At 38.9% G+C, this 14,048-nt stretch overlaps 1 protein-coding gene across 3 annotated transcripts in view; it reads right to left on the bottom strand.

Moving 5' to 3' along the window:
- Positions 1-6,086, bottom strand: part of GRM1 (glutamate metabotropic receptor 1) — a 420,592-nt gene extending 414,506 nt beyond the window's left edge. For 2 of the 3 annotated variants that reach the window (XM_024248538.3, XM_024248540.3), the window contains exons 1-2: positions 5,950-6,086; positions 3,531-4,553 (exon numbers count right to left, since the gene is read on the bottom strand). In XM_024248538.3, the coding sequence (XP_024104306.2) occupies positions 3,531-4,230 (700 nt within the window). In that variant the 5' untranslated portion in view covers positions 4,231-4,553; positions 5,950-6,086. The remainder of the gene's footprint in view (positions 1-3,530; positions 4,554-5,949) is intronic. The other variant, XM_054558275.2, reaches the window with a different exon arrangement.
- Positions 6,087-14,048: the final 7,962 nt, after the last annotated feature.

Raw genomic sequence — 14,048 nt, 5'->3', positions numbered from 1 at the left:
TTGGAAAGAAGCTCAAAAAGGCCAATTTTATACAAAATGTAAGCAAATGTCAAAAAAATGTTACACCAAAATCAAAATCTAACTGGAAAGAAAAGTTTACCTTAAAGTGGATATTTTAATAAGGGAAGCAGCATCACTAAATTCATTATTATATCAATACTTATCTAAGTATCTGAGACAAAATACTAGAAGAAAGGCTTAAGATAAATAAATACATGAAAGTAATAAATGAAAATTTATCCACTCAAAAAAAATTCTTGTAGCTACAAGCTCAAAGAACATTTTTATTGGACTTGTTCAATGCTTTGAGTTTTATTAACTACAGTTATTTTTAAGTACTGTTTTCAAAAATCATTTGAAATGATAAATTTGTTTTTTTGATGAGGAATCTGTTATTTTATCAGAAGAACAAAATACAGTGTCCTTGGCTGAGATATTCTTATCGGCGGTAGGCTATTTCTCTACTATATACTTAGCATATTTAAAGACTCACATTCCAGGTAGGCAGCTGGCTCCAAAGTGCATTCAAACTTTATTTGTGGATAAGGCTCCATTACTCCAATATCCTGCCTCCCCCTCGACAGACTCATCTTAACATTTGCCTCCAGAGCCAATCAGGAACAATTTCTGGAGAGTCTATTGCATTGCAGGTAACTTTATGTGTACTGATTTTCTTTCATTTTATGTAAATTAATAATTGTCATGTATCAAGTGTGGTACAAATAATACGATATAAGATTGAAAAGAATGTAAAAGAATATAAAAACTAAATCGTAACTGGTTAAAATACAAAACAAAACAGAAAATATCTGCAAGTTTAGCTTCAATATAAAAAAAAGTAATATAAAAACAACTGTACCATTCAAAAACAATATGATTTCAAGATAATCTCACAATTAACTACAGAAATGAAGGTACACTAGTCCAGTCACTTAGCTTTTGGTATTAACTATTCTTGGTTAACTTCTAATACAAGAAACGATGATAATGAATTGACTAGGGAATGGCTGATTTGGAAAGGAGAGATGAAGGTCATGAGAGGCCCCAGAATTTCTAAGCCCTAAGTTGCCAATATCCAGACAAACTGGCTTCCTTGCTGAATAGTGCTCAGATGACAGAGACAACCCTGATATGTGGTCTTCTCTGCTATTTGACAGGGAACTGTCACCAGTAAGCGACCCCATCAGTCTGAAAGCAGTAAAATTACTAAATGATCCAATAAAGTGCCTGTAGACCAGTACACTATGGGGCCCTGAAAAGCAGGAGGGCAAAACCTCAGGAAAAATGAATCTTCAGTGGGAGCTTACACAAAATTCCTTTCCAGATAGAAGGAAATAAATGCAGTTCGGTTTTTACACATGTTACGTTTAATAAGAGAAGTAACTAATTCCCTTTGAGAAGAAACAAGGTATTATATATGAATGGCAAGGTGAATGGTGTAACTGCTTGGTAATAAAATAAACCCCACATATTGCTATGATGCTGTTCTGTGAACACAATGTAGTCTGGAATCAATTACTATAATAGTACAGAGACATCGTCTTTGCCATACAACACCAATCAGAAGGCAGAAAGGAAACATAGTAATCCAAACTAACACATGGGCAAAATTATAATATTAGTCCTTTCGCAGCAAAATTAGTGAAAACATGTTCAATTCATTTTCCAAAAACAATTCTACTCCTCAGAAAGCAACTCACTATTAGCCACCTCTCACCAAATAAAACAATCTTATAATAAAATATGGAAAATAAAACTACTGTTTAAAAATGATGAAGCATTACTTCTTCCTGAAGAAAGAATTTATACTTCCAATATTAATAATCAATTATCTAGCTCAATGGGGGAAATATTATTAAATATTTAAATAAATCACATTCAATCTAGATTTTGCCATTCTCTTTGCCATCATCTTTGGATCTATCCAATGATGATATTTAACACATTTTAACTTGCTCTTTCAGGATGTTTCATTTAAGCAAGCACTAAAGAAACTATGCTAAACATTAACATGTAGTAAAGTTAAATATTAAAATACAAGGAACTAATACTTTGAGTCTTAAAAAAGTAATGAATTTTTGTTCAAAAAGAGATACGCAGTTCATGATTAAAAATCAAGCTTCAGAAGCATAAGTCAGTTGTTATAAAGTTATAATATCACAGCAGATAATTTTTTCCAAAAGCAAAATCTGAAATTATGTGTAATTCTATATCATTTATGTTTGTTCTGAAAATTCTGTTCCCTTTATAAAGTATGTGTTTTCAATAATGATAACCATATAATCACTTCACTATGGATGCTGTCAATTTCTATAATCAGACCTCACACCAGTAACTGAATATTATGGAAATATTAAAAGAACATGGAGCCATGTCTATGGCTTCTTGAAAATCATTTGACTTGAAGAAATATGAATACAGATATACCAGCAAGATTGTCTTCTTATGCCAGCTTATACATGTGAATTGTCCTAGATGTTAATTTATAACCAGGGCTTCAGCTTTTTCATAAACCTACTGGGGGACTTAAGAGTAGCTGAGCTCAGAAATCCCCTTTTATTAAAAAATGTATATAACCTAAGGTGAAGAGAGTATAGAAAATCTTTATATAAAAATATTTTTGAAAATTCACATCCATAAGTCTCTGGAAAAATCAAAACTTTTAACCTTAGGTTAATCTATTGCATTTTAGAAAGACATTATAAACCTAATATCTGTTATCCATTCATTAGTATTTTATAACTGATCTAACTTTAATTCTAATATGTAAGTTCATTGTGTTAGAAGAAAAAAGACTAGAAACCAAAACTCAAATCCAAGTGGTCACCAGTGTTATTTCTCATAAAACAAGATAATTCTTGGGGAAATGAGGGAATCTGGATGATTTTAGCCTATAAAGTAAGAAGAAAATACATGATTTAAATTACTTACTTTTTCTTTGTAACTAAGGTACTCCAGAAGTAAAAATATAAGTTTGTGATATACTGAGGGAGATGACTGCATTAATCCTACATTCACAGAAAAGTTTTGGATATGTAAGAAGGGGTACAAGAGGACAAAAAAAACCTTCAACTGTTCAAGAAAGATAAAGCTTTGAAGTCCTATTTGTGGAACAGTAACTTCTTTTTGCCAATCACTCACACTGAATTAACTCACTACACCTGGAAAGTCGTAGCCAGTCACTGAAGGGCAATATAACACCTTGGACAAATAAGCCTTCCAAACGCAAACTCAAAATATGAGGGCAAACAAGTATTCAGGTCAAATCTACTGCTGGACACTTTGCATAGAAAGTTTGATACCCTTTCAGCTCCTACTATCCTCAGATATTCTATGGGGTACAATTTTCCTACACTATAATTGTAAGGAAATGAGGATAAAAGGCAATGCCTGGGTGGGCAGTACTGAGAAGGATAAACTCCATTCCCCACAGTGCTAGAAATAAACAGGAACAATACTATGATCCCAGGAGCACATCATGCATTGCCCTGACTTTCTCAGTACCCTTCTTTCCCAAATATAATGCCTACCTTCCGTGTGGACTGCAGAGACATAGGTCCAATTGTAACGTTTGACTATGTCAAGCATGGCCCTTGCCTGCAAAGTGTCAGAAGGGACAACCCTCAGGAAGTATTTGTACAAAGTTTTGTCACTCAGGTCGATGCTTGTGGCTGAATAAGCGATCTGGGGGATGTCGAAGAGCTGGAGCAGGTTCTGCACTTGAATGGCTACAGAGCTGGAGCCGGGACCGATCACTCCCGCAATGGGTTTCTTAGTCCTGCCTGGGGGGAGGGACTGGCCATCAGGCAGGCACCGGTTGATCCCATCCTTCTCATCTCGAATGGAAATCAGAGAGTCCCTAATGAACTCAATGCTCTGTTCCAGAGCCACGGAAGAGTGCCAGCAGGAGTCCCGGATCTCACTGCCCAGGGTGATGTTGGGCAGGAGGACCGGGTCCGCGTTGATCTTATCCAACGTGTGGAACATGGCCTCCACCCTCTGGATGCCATACTGCTCCCTGATCTCCCCACACTTCCTCTCGGGCACTTTCTCGGCCGGAGGCTGGTGATGGACTGAGAAGAGGGCTCCAATGATGACATCTCCGTCCATTCTGGCCACCGAGCGCTGAGACGACGCTCCTGCCAGCAACACTTTCCTGCCGGGGCTTCTGGGGAGAAGGGACACCTCCAAAAAGATCGCTGGGAAAAAAAACAAGAGGAGCCCGACCATGGTGGTGAGGACGAGGTCCACAGCCTGCCAGCCGCGTTCCCACGCTGGTCCCGCTGCAGGCTCCCGGCGCGCACCCCCAAGACGCCCAGCGCCGCCTCTCCCGGAGTGGTGCCCCTCGCCAACAATGGTCGTCCAAGGCCTTTGCCTCCTCCACCACCGCCTCCTTCCCCTTCGTCTCCTCCTCTGGGTCCTCCACAACCGCCTCTACAAGCTGGAGGCGTTTGTAAGGGAATTCGAATCCCAGTTCTTCACCGGTAGTGCATCAAGGTAAATTGATCAAGAGTACAGTGGAAGTCATGTTGGCAGCGGTGAGCTAGATGCTGCTGACAAAAGACAGAGAAAAATCACAACCTTGTCATCAGTGGACCTATGTTAAAACTCTGGGGTCTGTAATGTGAACAGTTGCCTTGTCCGTTTCATTTCGGCACATCCTGATATCGGCTGCAGGAACAGCTTGGAACGCAGCCGTGGTCACTGAGGAAGGCGGAGTGTCCTGCCCGCTCTGTCCTCACGGGTCCGGGCGGCGCAGAGCCCCGCCAACTCGCCCGCTCCTCCAGCCTAAAGTCTTTTCCTGGTCCCCTAAAACCTATCATGCTTTCTAACTTGGAGGGCGGTGGAGAAGGTGAGCAGAGAGGAGGGGAGGAGCTAGGTCCTTCAACCCAAGAGAACTTTCCGGATTGGAAAAGATCAACTTTTTTTCAGAAGAAAATTTGGAAACTCATTGTAAAGGTGGAAGCGCGACTTTAAAATAAACGTAAACAAAGGTGCACCTTTTACTTTAATTTTGAGGGGTTGAAGAAACCCTGACATACAATCAGCTGTAAATATAAATTTGCCAGCTTGAAGAAAATCCACATTAGTTACTAAGGCAACGCCTGGTAAAGTCTCCGTATGGAGGAGTTTGGTATGTTTCCCCCTAAGAAGTCAGGCTTGCTGTGTATGTTCAAGAAGAAGGGGAGCAGATAAGGTAACTTGTTTCCCGCGGTGGGTGGACACGTTAGAGGGGGTCCTGCGCTTGCTTTGGGGTTTGCATAGTTGCTAGAAAGGGAACGGAGGGGAGCTTCCGGGTTGCTCTCGCCGCGGCAGCTTGAGCTCTGCCTCCTTCAGGACCCTGGACAGTGCTCGGTCCAGCCAGACATTCCCTGGCAGGGCCTGCAAGGGACGCTTTGACCAGTGAGTTGCAATTCCCTGACCTGCTTTGCTCTTTCAACCTCCCTCCTCTGAGTTCTTTACCCATACACACACATACACACACACACACACATACACACACACACACTCCCCTCCACTGGAGTCCCCACCGCCCCTCCGCCCTCATTCTCGTTACCTTGCACCGCTTCTGCAGGTATATATCCAAACCCACCCGCTTGGGGACAGAGGCGCCAAATCTCAGCCGCCTGCGGGGCTGAAGTTGGCTCCCTCTCCCGTTCCTCCCCTGCTCCTTTTCTCAAGGTGAGAGTCGACGAAAAGGGGGCTATGGGAGCGGGCGAGGAGAGCACAGGAGGTGAGGCAGAAAAAGGAGAAAGACAACCCAGGCACCCATTGGTCCCGACTCTTCCTGAGGATACAGGACGAAAAGAAATACATAAGCGAGAATGCGCCTGGGACCCGGAGGAAAATCTGATAGACTGGGACTTTGTCTGCCGTTGTGGGTGGGTTTCACCCGAGGAAGTGTCCGCTCACCTGAGTCTGTTTGGAGGACATGGACTTGAGACATACCTGAGTACCTGAGTCGGGGTAGACAGCGCTATGGTCCCGGGGCCAGAGGACCGTGGCCACGATCGGCTTGCAGACGCCTCAGCTCTAATCCAGACGGTGCAAGGATGCGATCTGGGCTGTACACTAGTGCCCTCTTTCTTCAGCACTATTTTACCGCAAGGGAAAAAGAGGGGGAGGGAAGGAAAAAAAGAAAAAAACAGGTCACCCAAGGCTTGTCTATTATCTCATGCATAAAAATCAGTCGTTTGATAGAGGGAGGAGGGGAGACAAACTAGGAGGAAGTGGGGAATATTAATTCCTTTACTATATGAGGGGTCGTATAGAAGCTGCCAGATATGTGAATAGTCAGACAATCTGGCCAAAGAAGTGGAGAACTGCCTAGGCTGCTTTGGGGTAAGTATCTTTGTATATATCTCAGGGACTCAAATATATTTTCTCTCTCTGCAAGTAAAGTCCCTACAGAGGGAAACAGAGTGTAAATACATGTATAGACATCTAAAGAAAGGCTCTATTAGTAGATTGCAAGGGAAATCAGGAAGAGGCTGCATAGGGTGGGAGAAGGGAAAGGACAGGCATGCCCATTATGAATTAAGGTATGCCAAATGAAGAGAGGCATATTGTGGCTGCATTTTCAGGTCAAGATGTAACTAAATTGAGAATGAGAGTCAGGTCACATGAAAACACTGGAGTGACAAACACTTATCCAAATTTCTCCCAGGTGGCCATCACCTTCCCTACAGGTCTATGGTGTTGCTTCTGACTGTGTGAAAAGTGGAAGTTAAATCACATTCCTCTGAGAACATGTTGGCCAAGCAGAATGTGGCCCGGCTTTTTCAGGGGAAAAGACAAGTGGCAGTGTGTCTTTCTACTCTTGTTCAAAGCTTTCTATTTGTGTCATCTGCAGAGCAGAGAGATCAGCTTACGTTGGTCCCTTATGGGTCAGTTTATAATCGCCTTGCTCAGGTCATTATTATATTATGGAATGATGCCATGTCAGACTGGAGGGGACAAGCCACATGAGGCAGTTTCAAATACTCTTCAGTGTGTTCCATGAAACTTAGGAAGGAAAACAATACCGCTAGTCAATAACAAAAGGTCTTTCTCATTCCGGTTCTGATCTTTTTTTCCCTAAGTGTCAGAGTTTTCTGGATTTTTTTTTTAGACAGCACAAAGAGAATATATTTTTTTCTTTTTCCACAAATAATGCACTAAACAACGTTCACATTTTTTAGACTAAATGATCTCAATTTGGGAAGTAGCCACATGTTTACATAAGGAAAATGGGAAGAGGTAAGTTCTGATCATCACATATGGGACTAAATGGTTCTCCGCTTCTACCCTAGGAATATGTCTGTTCTAAGAACAGCAAGCTACAGGTATGCACAGTGTCCCATAGTATCTGACTTCCTCTAGTAGCCACTTAAGTTCAATTTTAGATAAGTCCATTAGAGTGTGATAAGCTCTAAACGTTACTTTCCTAGAATATTTCATAGATATAGTGAATGTGCAAAGATTTCTGTGCATATATACCCCTTAATTATCATTTTCTGCATTAGAGAAAGTAATGTCTCCGAAGTCCACATTTAGTTTCAATATGTGCTCCTAAAGCTGAACATCTTTAATATATCACATTGCTGTACTGAAGGAATAATTAAATGTTCAGATTTATTGGTTCTCAAATTCATTTTACAGTCCAAGTAAAAACTACACATTCAGGCTGGCTGAAACTAATCATTTTAAAGAGGATGAATTTGAGGATTATAACATGCCAGATGCATGCATATACAAAAAGTGTTAAAGAAAAAAATAATTTCAAATGTATTAATTTGAAATGATCAATTAAACTTACTGATAATTATTTAAGAGTTAACTATAGAAGGTACCAGGACAAAAACAATCAAAGAAGAAGGCATTGAGACAAAAGAAGACAAGATCACCCAAATATACTTTCTCTTTCTATAAATGAAGACTTCACATAGGAGGCAGGGTATAACACATGTGCAGACATCTAAGGGGTGGTTCTCCCAGTAGGACTGAAGAGGATTACTGCAACAATGAGCTACATACAAACTAGCAAATACAAGTAAATACAGTAATCTATAAGAGTTCAAAGAATGCTAAAAGTTCATGAATCCAGAAATATTGTTAGTATGAATATTCAGTACTAGTATGAAATCACATTACAATCAGTATGTGATCTGTAGCAGGGTAAAAAACTGTTATCAGTATTTAGGTTTGGGAAATCTATACCCAATGTGGTGGAGATCAAGATCAAAATCAAAAGAATATCTAATCTAGTATGTGATTTGTAGCAGGATAAAAAAGTGTTATCAGTATTTAGGTTTGGCAAATCTATTTAATACACTATTTAGTGGAGATCAAGATCAAAATCAAAACAATATCTGAACTATTATCTCAAAACAATGATTTAATGTGCCGCTGTAACAAGAACAGAATGCTCACCATCCTTATATGGTAATAAGGTAAATAATATCCATCAACAAAACTGTAGTCACCTCCTTATGAATGTATGCATAATTATCATTGCTTTCCATCATAAAGTATTTCATGGAAGAATGAGTCTAGGCTATAAAAGAGCAAAAGGATATAAAGTTTTCCACATAAAATCAGCTAGAAATTTAAACTCTTCAAATGGGAGAGATAAGAAGCAAGCAAGAATAAGACAAAAGAAACAATAGGATGAATTAAGGCTTGTATTAGGTCATTCTTACACTGCTATAAAAAAATATAATCATGGCAAAAGGTGAAGGGGAAGCAAGGGACAGCTTCCCATAGTGGCAGAAGATCAGGAGAAACTGCCACTATGAAACCATCAGATCTCATGAGAACTCATTCACTTATCATGAGAACAGCATGGGGGAAACTGCTCCCATGATCTAATCACCTCCCACCAGGTCCCTTCCTCAACACCTAGGGATTAAAATTTGAGATGAGATTTGGATGGGGACACAAAGCCAAACCATGTCATTTCACCCCGGCCCCTCCCAAATTTCATGTCCCATTCACATTTCAAAACAAATCATGCCTTCCCAACAATCCCCCACAGTCTTAACTCATTCCAGCATTAACCCAAAAGTCCAAGTCCAAAGTCTCATCTGAGACAAGGCAAGTCCATTCCACCTATGAGCCAGCAAAATCAAAAGCAAGTTAGTTACATCCAAGATACAATGGAGGTACAGGCATGAAGTAAATGTTCCCATTCCAAATGGAAGAAATTGCCCAAAACAAAGAGGCCATAGGCCTCATGCAAATCAGAAAGCCAACAGGGCAGTCATTAAATCTTAAAGCTCCAAAATAATCTCATTTAACTCCATGTCTCACATGTCTCACATCGAGGGAATGCTGATGCAAGGAGTAGACTCCTATAGCCTTGGGCAGCTCCTTTGTGGACTCGCATTGAGTGCCCATGGCTTTTCCAGACACACAGTGCAAGCTGTTGGTGGATCTACCATTATGGAGTCGGGAGCATGGTGGCCCTTTTCTCACAGCTCCACTAGGCAGTGCCCCAGTGGGGATTCTGTGTGGGGGCTCCAACCCCACATCTCCCTTCTGAATTGCCCTTGCAGAGATTCTCTATGAGGGCCCTGCCCCTGCAACAGACTTCTGCCTGGACATCCAGGCATTTCCATACATCCTCTGAAATCTAGGTGGAGGTTCCCAAGCCTCAGTTTTTGACTTCTGTGCACCTATAGGCTCAACACCACATGGAAGCTTCCAAGGCCTGGGGCTTGCAGCCTCTGAAGCAATGACCCAAGCTGTACCTTGGCCCTTTTTAGCCACAGCTGGAGCTGGAGCAAATGGGACACAGAGCACCAAGTCCCAGGGCTTCACAGAGCAATGGGGCCCTGAACCTGGCCCATGAAACCATTTATCTCTCCTAGGCCTCTGGGCCTGTGATAGGAGGATCTGCCTTGGAGATCTCTGACATGCTCTAGAGACATTTACCCATTGCCTTGGTGATTAACATTCAGCTCCTCATTACTTATGCAAATTTCTGCAGCTGGCTTAAACTTCTCCCCAGAAAATGGGGTTTTCCTTTCTACCAAATGGTCAGGGTACAAATTTTCCAAACTTTTATGCTCTGCTTCTGTTTTAAACATAAGTTCCAGTTTCAAACCATTTATTTGGGAACACACATAACCACACTTTCAGGAAAAAGCAGGTCACCTCTTGAATGCTTTGTTGCTTAGAAATTTCTTCTGCCAGAGACCCTAAATCATCCCTCTCAAGTTCAAAGTTCCACAGATCTCTAGGGCAGGGGCAAAATGCTGCCAGTCTCTTTGCTAAAGCATATCAAGAGTGACCTTTGCTCCATTTCCCAGTAAGTTCCTCATCTCCGTCTGAGACCACCTCAGCCTGGACTTCATTGTCCATACCACTATCAGCATTTGGGTCAAAACCATTCAACAAGACTCTAGGAAGTTTCAAACTTTCCCACATCTTCCTTCTTCCTATGTCTTCTTCTAAGCCCTGCAAACTGTTCCAAACTCTGCTTCTTACCCAGTTCAAAAGTTGCTTCCACAATTTCAGTTTATCTTTATAGCAGTGCCCCCTCTCTGCCTCTTGATACCCATTTCCGTTTTAGTCCCTTCTCACACTGCTATTAAGAAATATAATCATGGCAGAAGGCAAAGGAGAAACAAGAGATGTCTTCCCTTTGTGGCAGGAGAGAGAGAGAGCAGGGGAAACTGCCACTTATTTAATACACAATTTAGTGTATTAAATACCACTTATAATACCAAAAGATCTTGTGAGAACTCTCTATCATGAAAACAATTTGGGGGAAACTGCCCCCATGATCCAGTCACCTCCCACCAGGTCCCTCCCTCAACACCTGGGGATTACAATTTGAGGTGAGATTTGGGTGGGGACAAAAAGCCAAACAATATCAAGCCTGTATTTCAAATTATGGTACACTCTAGTGGGTATTTTGAAAAGTAAAATTTATGGAGTTACTTACATATGCAAATGAAGTATACACAAGTGGTAATAAACTCGTTGCTAAAAAGGTAGTAGTGACTGAAAATAGAAATGAAATCAAAAAGTCTTTGCAGAAAATTGATTTGTAGAGCATTGATATGTAGTGTATTACTAAGGGAATATAACGGATGTTCAAGATAGATCAATGTTGTGGAGAGTAAATATTATGCTTTTCCATAAACTATCATGCTCCATGGACAATTAATTTAATTAAGTATAACATTTCTTACATTCTTATGTTTAATTCATAGTGTCAACAAGATAATTCAAGCCCCACTGAGAATTTTCAGTTTATCTATCTAATTTGGCTATCTATATTGCTTCAATCAAGGGAGAAACAGCCATAGCTTTATTGGACTTTGTTCTCTGAACCAAAATCAATTGGAAGATAAAATCTCTTCCTTTAAGAAACTGGAAACATTTTTATAAAACTTGGATGATTAACAAAGTAAAGAAAATGCTTTAAAAGATAAGGACTAAAGCCAAATTTACTATGTGTTCAGTTGTTGTATTGGCCTGATTAATTAGGCTATTACTATACATAGGACTATATTTAGAGATAGGACCAAAAGCATCAACTTCCCTAAGTGAATAAAAATCATTAATGGCTCTGTGGACTCATGCAGATTGACTGGGACACATACATTTGGCCACATACTGTTCTGCCACAACTGTCCAAACATCTATGTTTATAGTATTAAATATAATTCAGTGTTTGATAGACCAGAAGTGTGCCTATAGTTAACAATAATATGTTGTACATTTCAAAATAGCTAGAAGATAAGAAATTGAATGTTCCTAGCATAAAGTAAAGACAAATATTTAAGGTAATGGCTATCCCAATTACACTGATTTAATCTTTACATTTACATGAATGTATCAAAGTATCACATGTACCTCAAAATATGTGCATCTATTATGTATCAATTTTTAAAACTTTTTTACTTCAAAAAAGAAAGAAAAATAAGTTTAAAAATTGATCTAAAATTACAATTAAGGATAATAAGACAAACACATTATTCTGGAAGCACTGTGAAGGCTGCAACTATTGTCTGTTTTATTCCCTGCAGTATCCCCAGTGCCTATTGTCAGGTTCATTATAGGTGCTCAAATATCCATTGAATAAATGAATGGATACATTCTTTCTGAACATTAAAATTGTCATCTCATGTCAATGCCTTTCTCTAAGAATATCAAAGTCAAGCAGTTTACAGACTTTTCTCATTTATTTTTAATATAGTGTAGAAAGAGTAATTATTTTGCAACTATTTCTCAAGTGCAAGTAACTAGCCTAATTAATATTAAACCTTTTAGAACCATATTTCCACTACAAACTTCATTATATTTGAAGTATTAAAATGTGTTCCCAATGTGATAAAACCATTTTCACCACTGTGCTGCATATGTTAGTGTATAGAAAATGAAATTTTATAAAAGTAAAAAGAAGATAATTAAATGTAAGCTAACGTTTACCTAATGTTGTGGCTATATAATTTGAAAGTAACTATTTGAAAATGTTCTCAGAATCATCATATGAGATAAGCAAAATAGGCATGTTATGGAATCCTATAGATGAAAAAATTGAGACACCAAGAATGTTTTCATACCTGAGCTTAGATAATAAATTAGTGGCAGTGCCACATCACACTATCTTTATTCCAAATTCATAAATTGAGTGTAATAAAAACAAAACATATAAACTGAGCTAAGTATTTTTCCTTAAGCTTCGAACTGATGCTCTTCTCAGAAAATGCTTAAGTAATAAAGAAAATGAATTTGAATTCCTTTCCCTTGGGCATTTCATCTGTTGAGGGCATAAACATTACAGGTGATTGTTCTATTTGCCTAAAATAGCCATCTTTTATAACAGTTCTAATAAAGGCAGTAACCTACTTGCACAGTCTCACAGCCAACTTTTGAACAATTAAGCAAGCAAAGTATCTAAATTTTCAAATCCCATAAAAGCCTTCAGTAAAAAAGACTTTCCTACTACAGTTTCAGCTACACAACCAATTTAATTATTATTCCTGTTTAAACAGAAATATATTGCATTCCTACTTCACTGCAACAAAAAATCTACAACATACTTGTTATACAATCAGCACACTACCAAAATATTGTCCTACCTGAAACACATCCTTTATCCTTTTCATCAACCAGAGAATAGATAAACAAAATGTCATATCATCACACAATGGATCACTACTCCACCATAAAAAAAACAAATTATAGATTCATGCAACAAAATAGATTAATCTCACAAGCATTATTTTGACTAAAAGACACCAGAGAACATACTCTTTGATCCAATTTATATAAAGTTCAAGGACAGTCACAGTCATCTACACAAATAGAAATCAGAAGAGTGATTGCCTTTGCATGAGATTAGGAAGATCAACTGGAAAGGAGTTAGAGAAAATCTGGAGTGATATAAATGTTCCTGTTTTTGATTGGAGTGTTATTACACAGGTATATACATTTGTCAAAACTATGGGAATTGTATGCTAAAATGTATCTGTTTTACTGAAAGTATACTTCACATCAATAAAATTAATTTTAAAATAAGTTACAAGTAATCAAAGTGGGAGATCATGATGAACTGAACTAAGGCGTTGGCAGTGACAATGTATAAACATGTAAAAATTAGAAGGATAGCAATAAAAAATGAGATGTTATAGAGATTGAGAATGAAAAAGCAATAAGAAATGGCTCCCCAGTTTGGAATTTGGCACAAGTTACCAGACAGTGGTACCATTTACTGATATAGAAAATATAGGAGAGGAAGAGTTGCAAGGTAATGGGAAACGATGAATTTCATTTGAGACTCAGGAAATGCTCCCATAAGTAATTTTGTGCCCGTTTAGGGGTCAGAAATGAGATATGTATCAATGAAATATCTGTGGGGAATCTTGGAAAAAAATAAATCACAGAAATTGATAAGGTGACCCATGGAATATCCAGGGTAAGAAAAAAAAAAAAATCCTAGATACGGTAAAAGCAGAGAAAATGGAGCCCACAAAGTTCATTGAGAAGCAACAGAAATAGATAAAAACTAACAAATGTTAGGTCAATAAACCAATGAGAAAGAGTACTTCAAG

The sequence above is a fragment of the Pongo abelii genome, chromosome 5 (assembly GCF_028885655.2).
Source record: "Pongo abelii isolate AG06213 chromosome 5, NHGRI_mPonAbe1-v2.0_pri, whole genome shotgun sequence".
Taxonomy (NCBI): domain Eukaryota; kingdom Metazoa; phylum Chordata; class Mammalia; order Primates; family Hominidae; genus Pongo; species Pongo abelii.
This window is presented reverse-complemented; position numbering and strand designations above follow the sequence as displayed.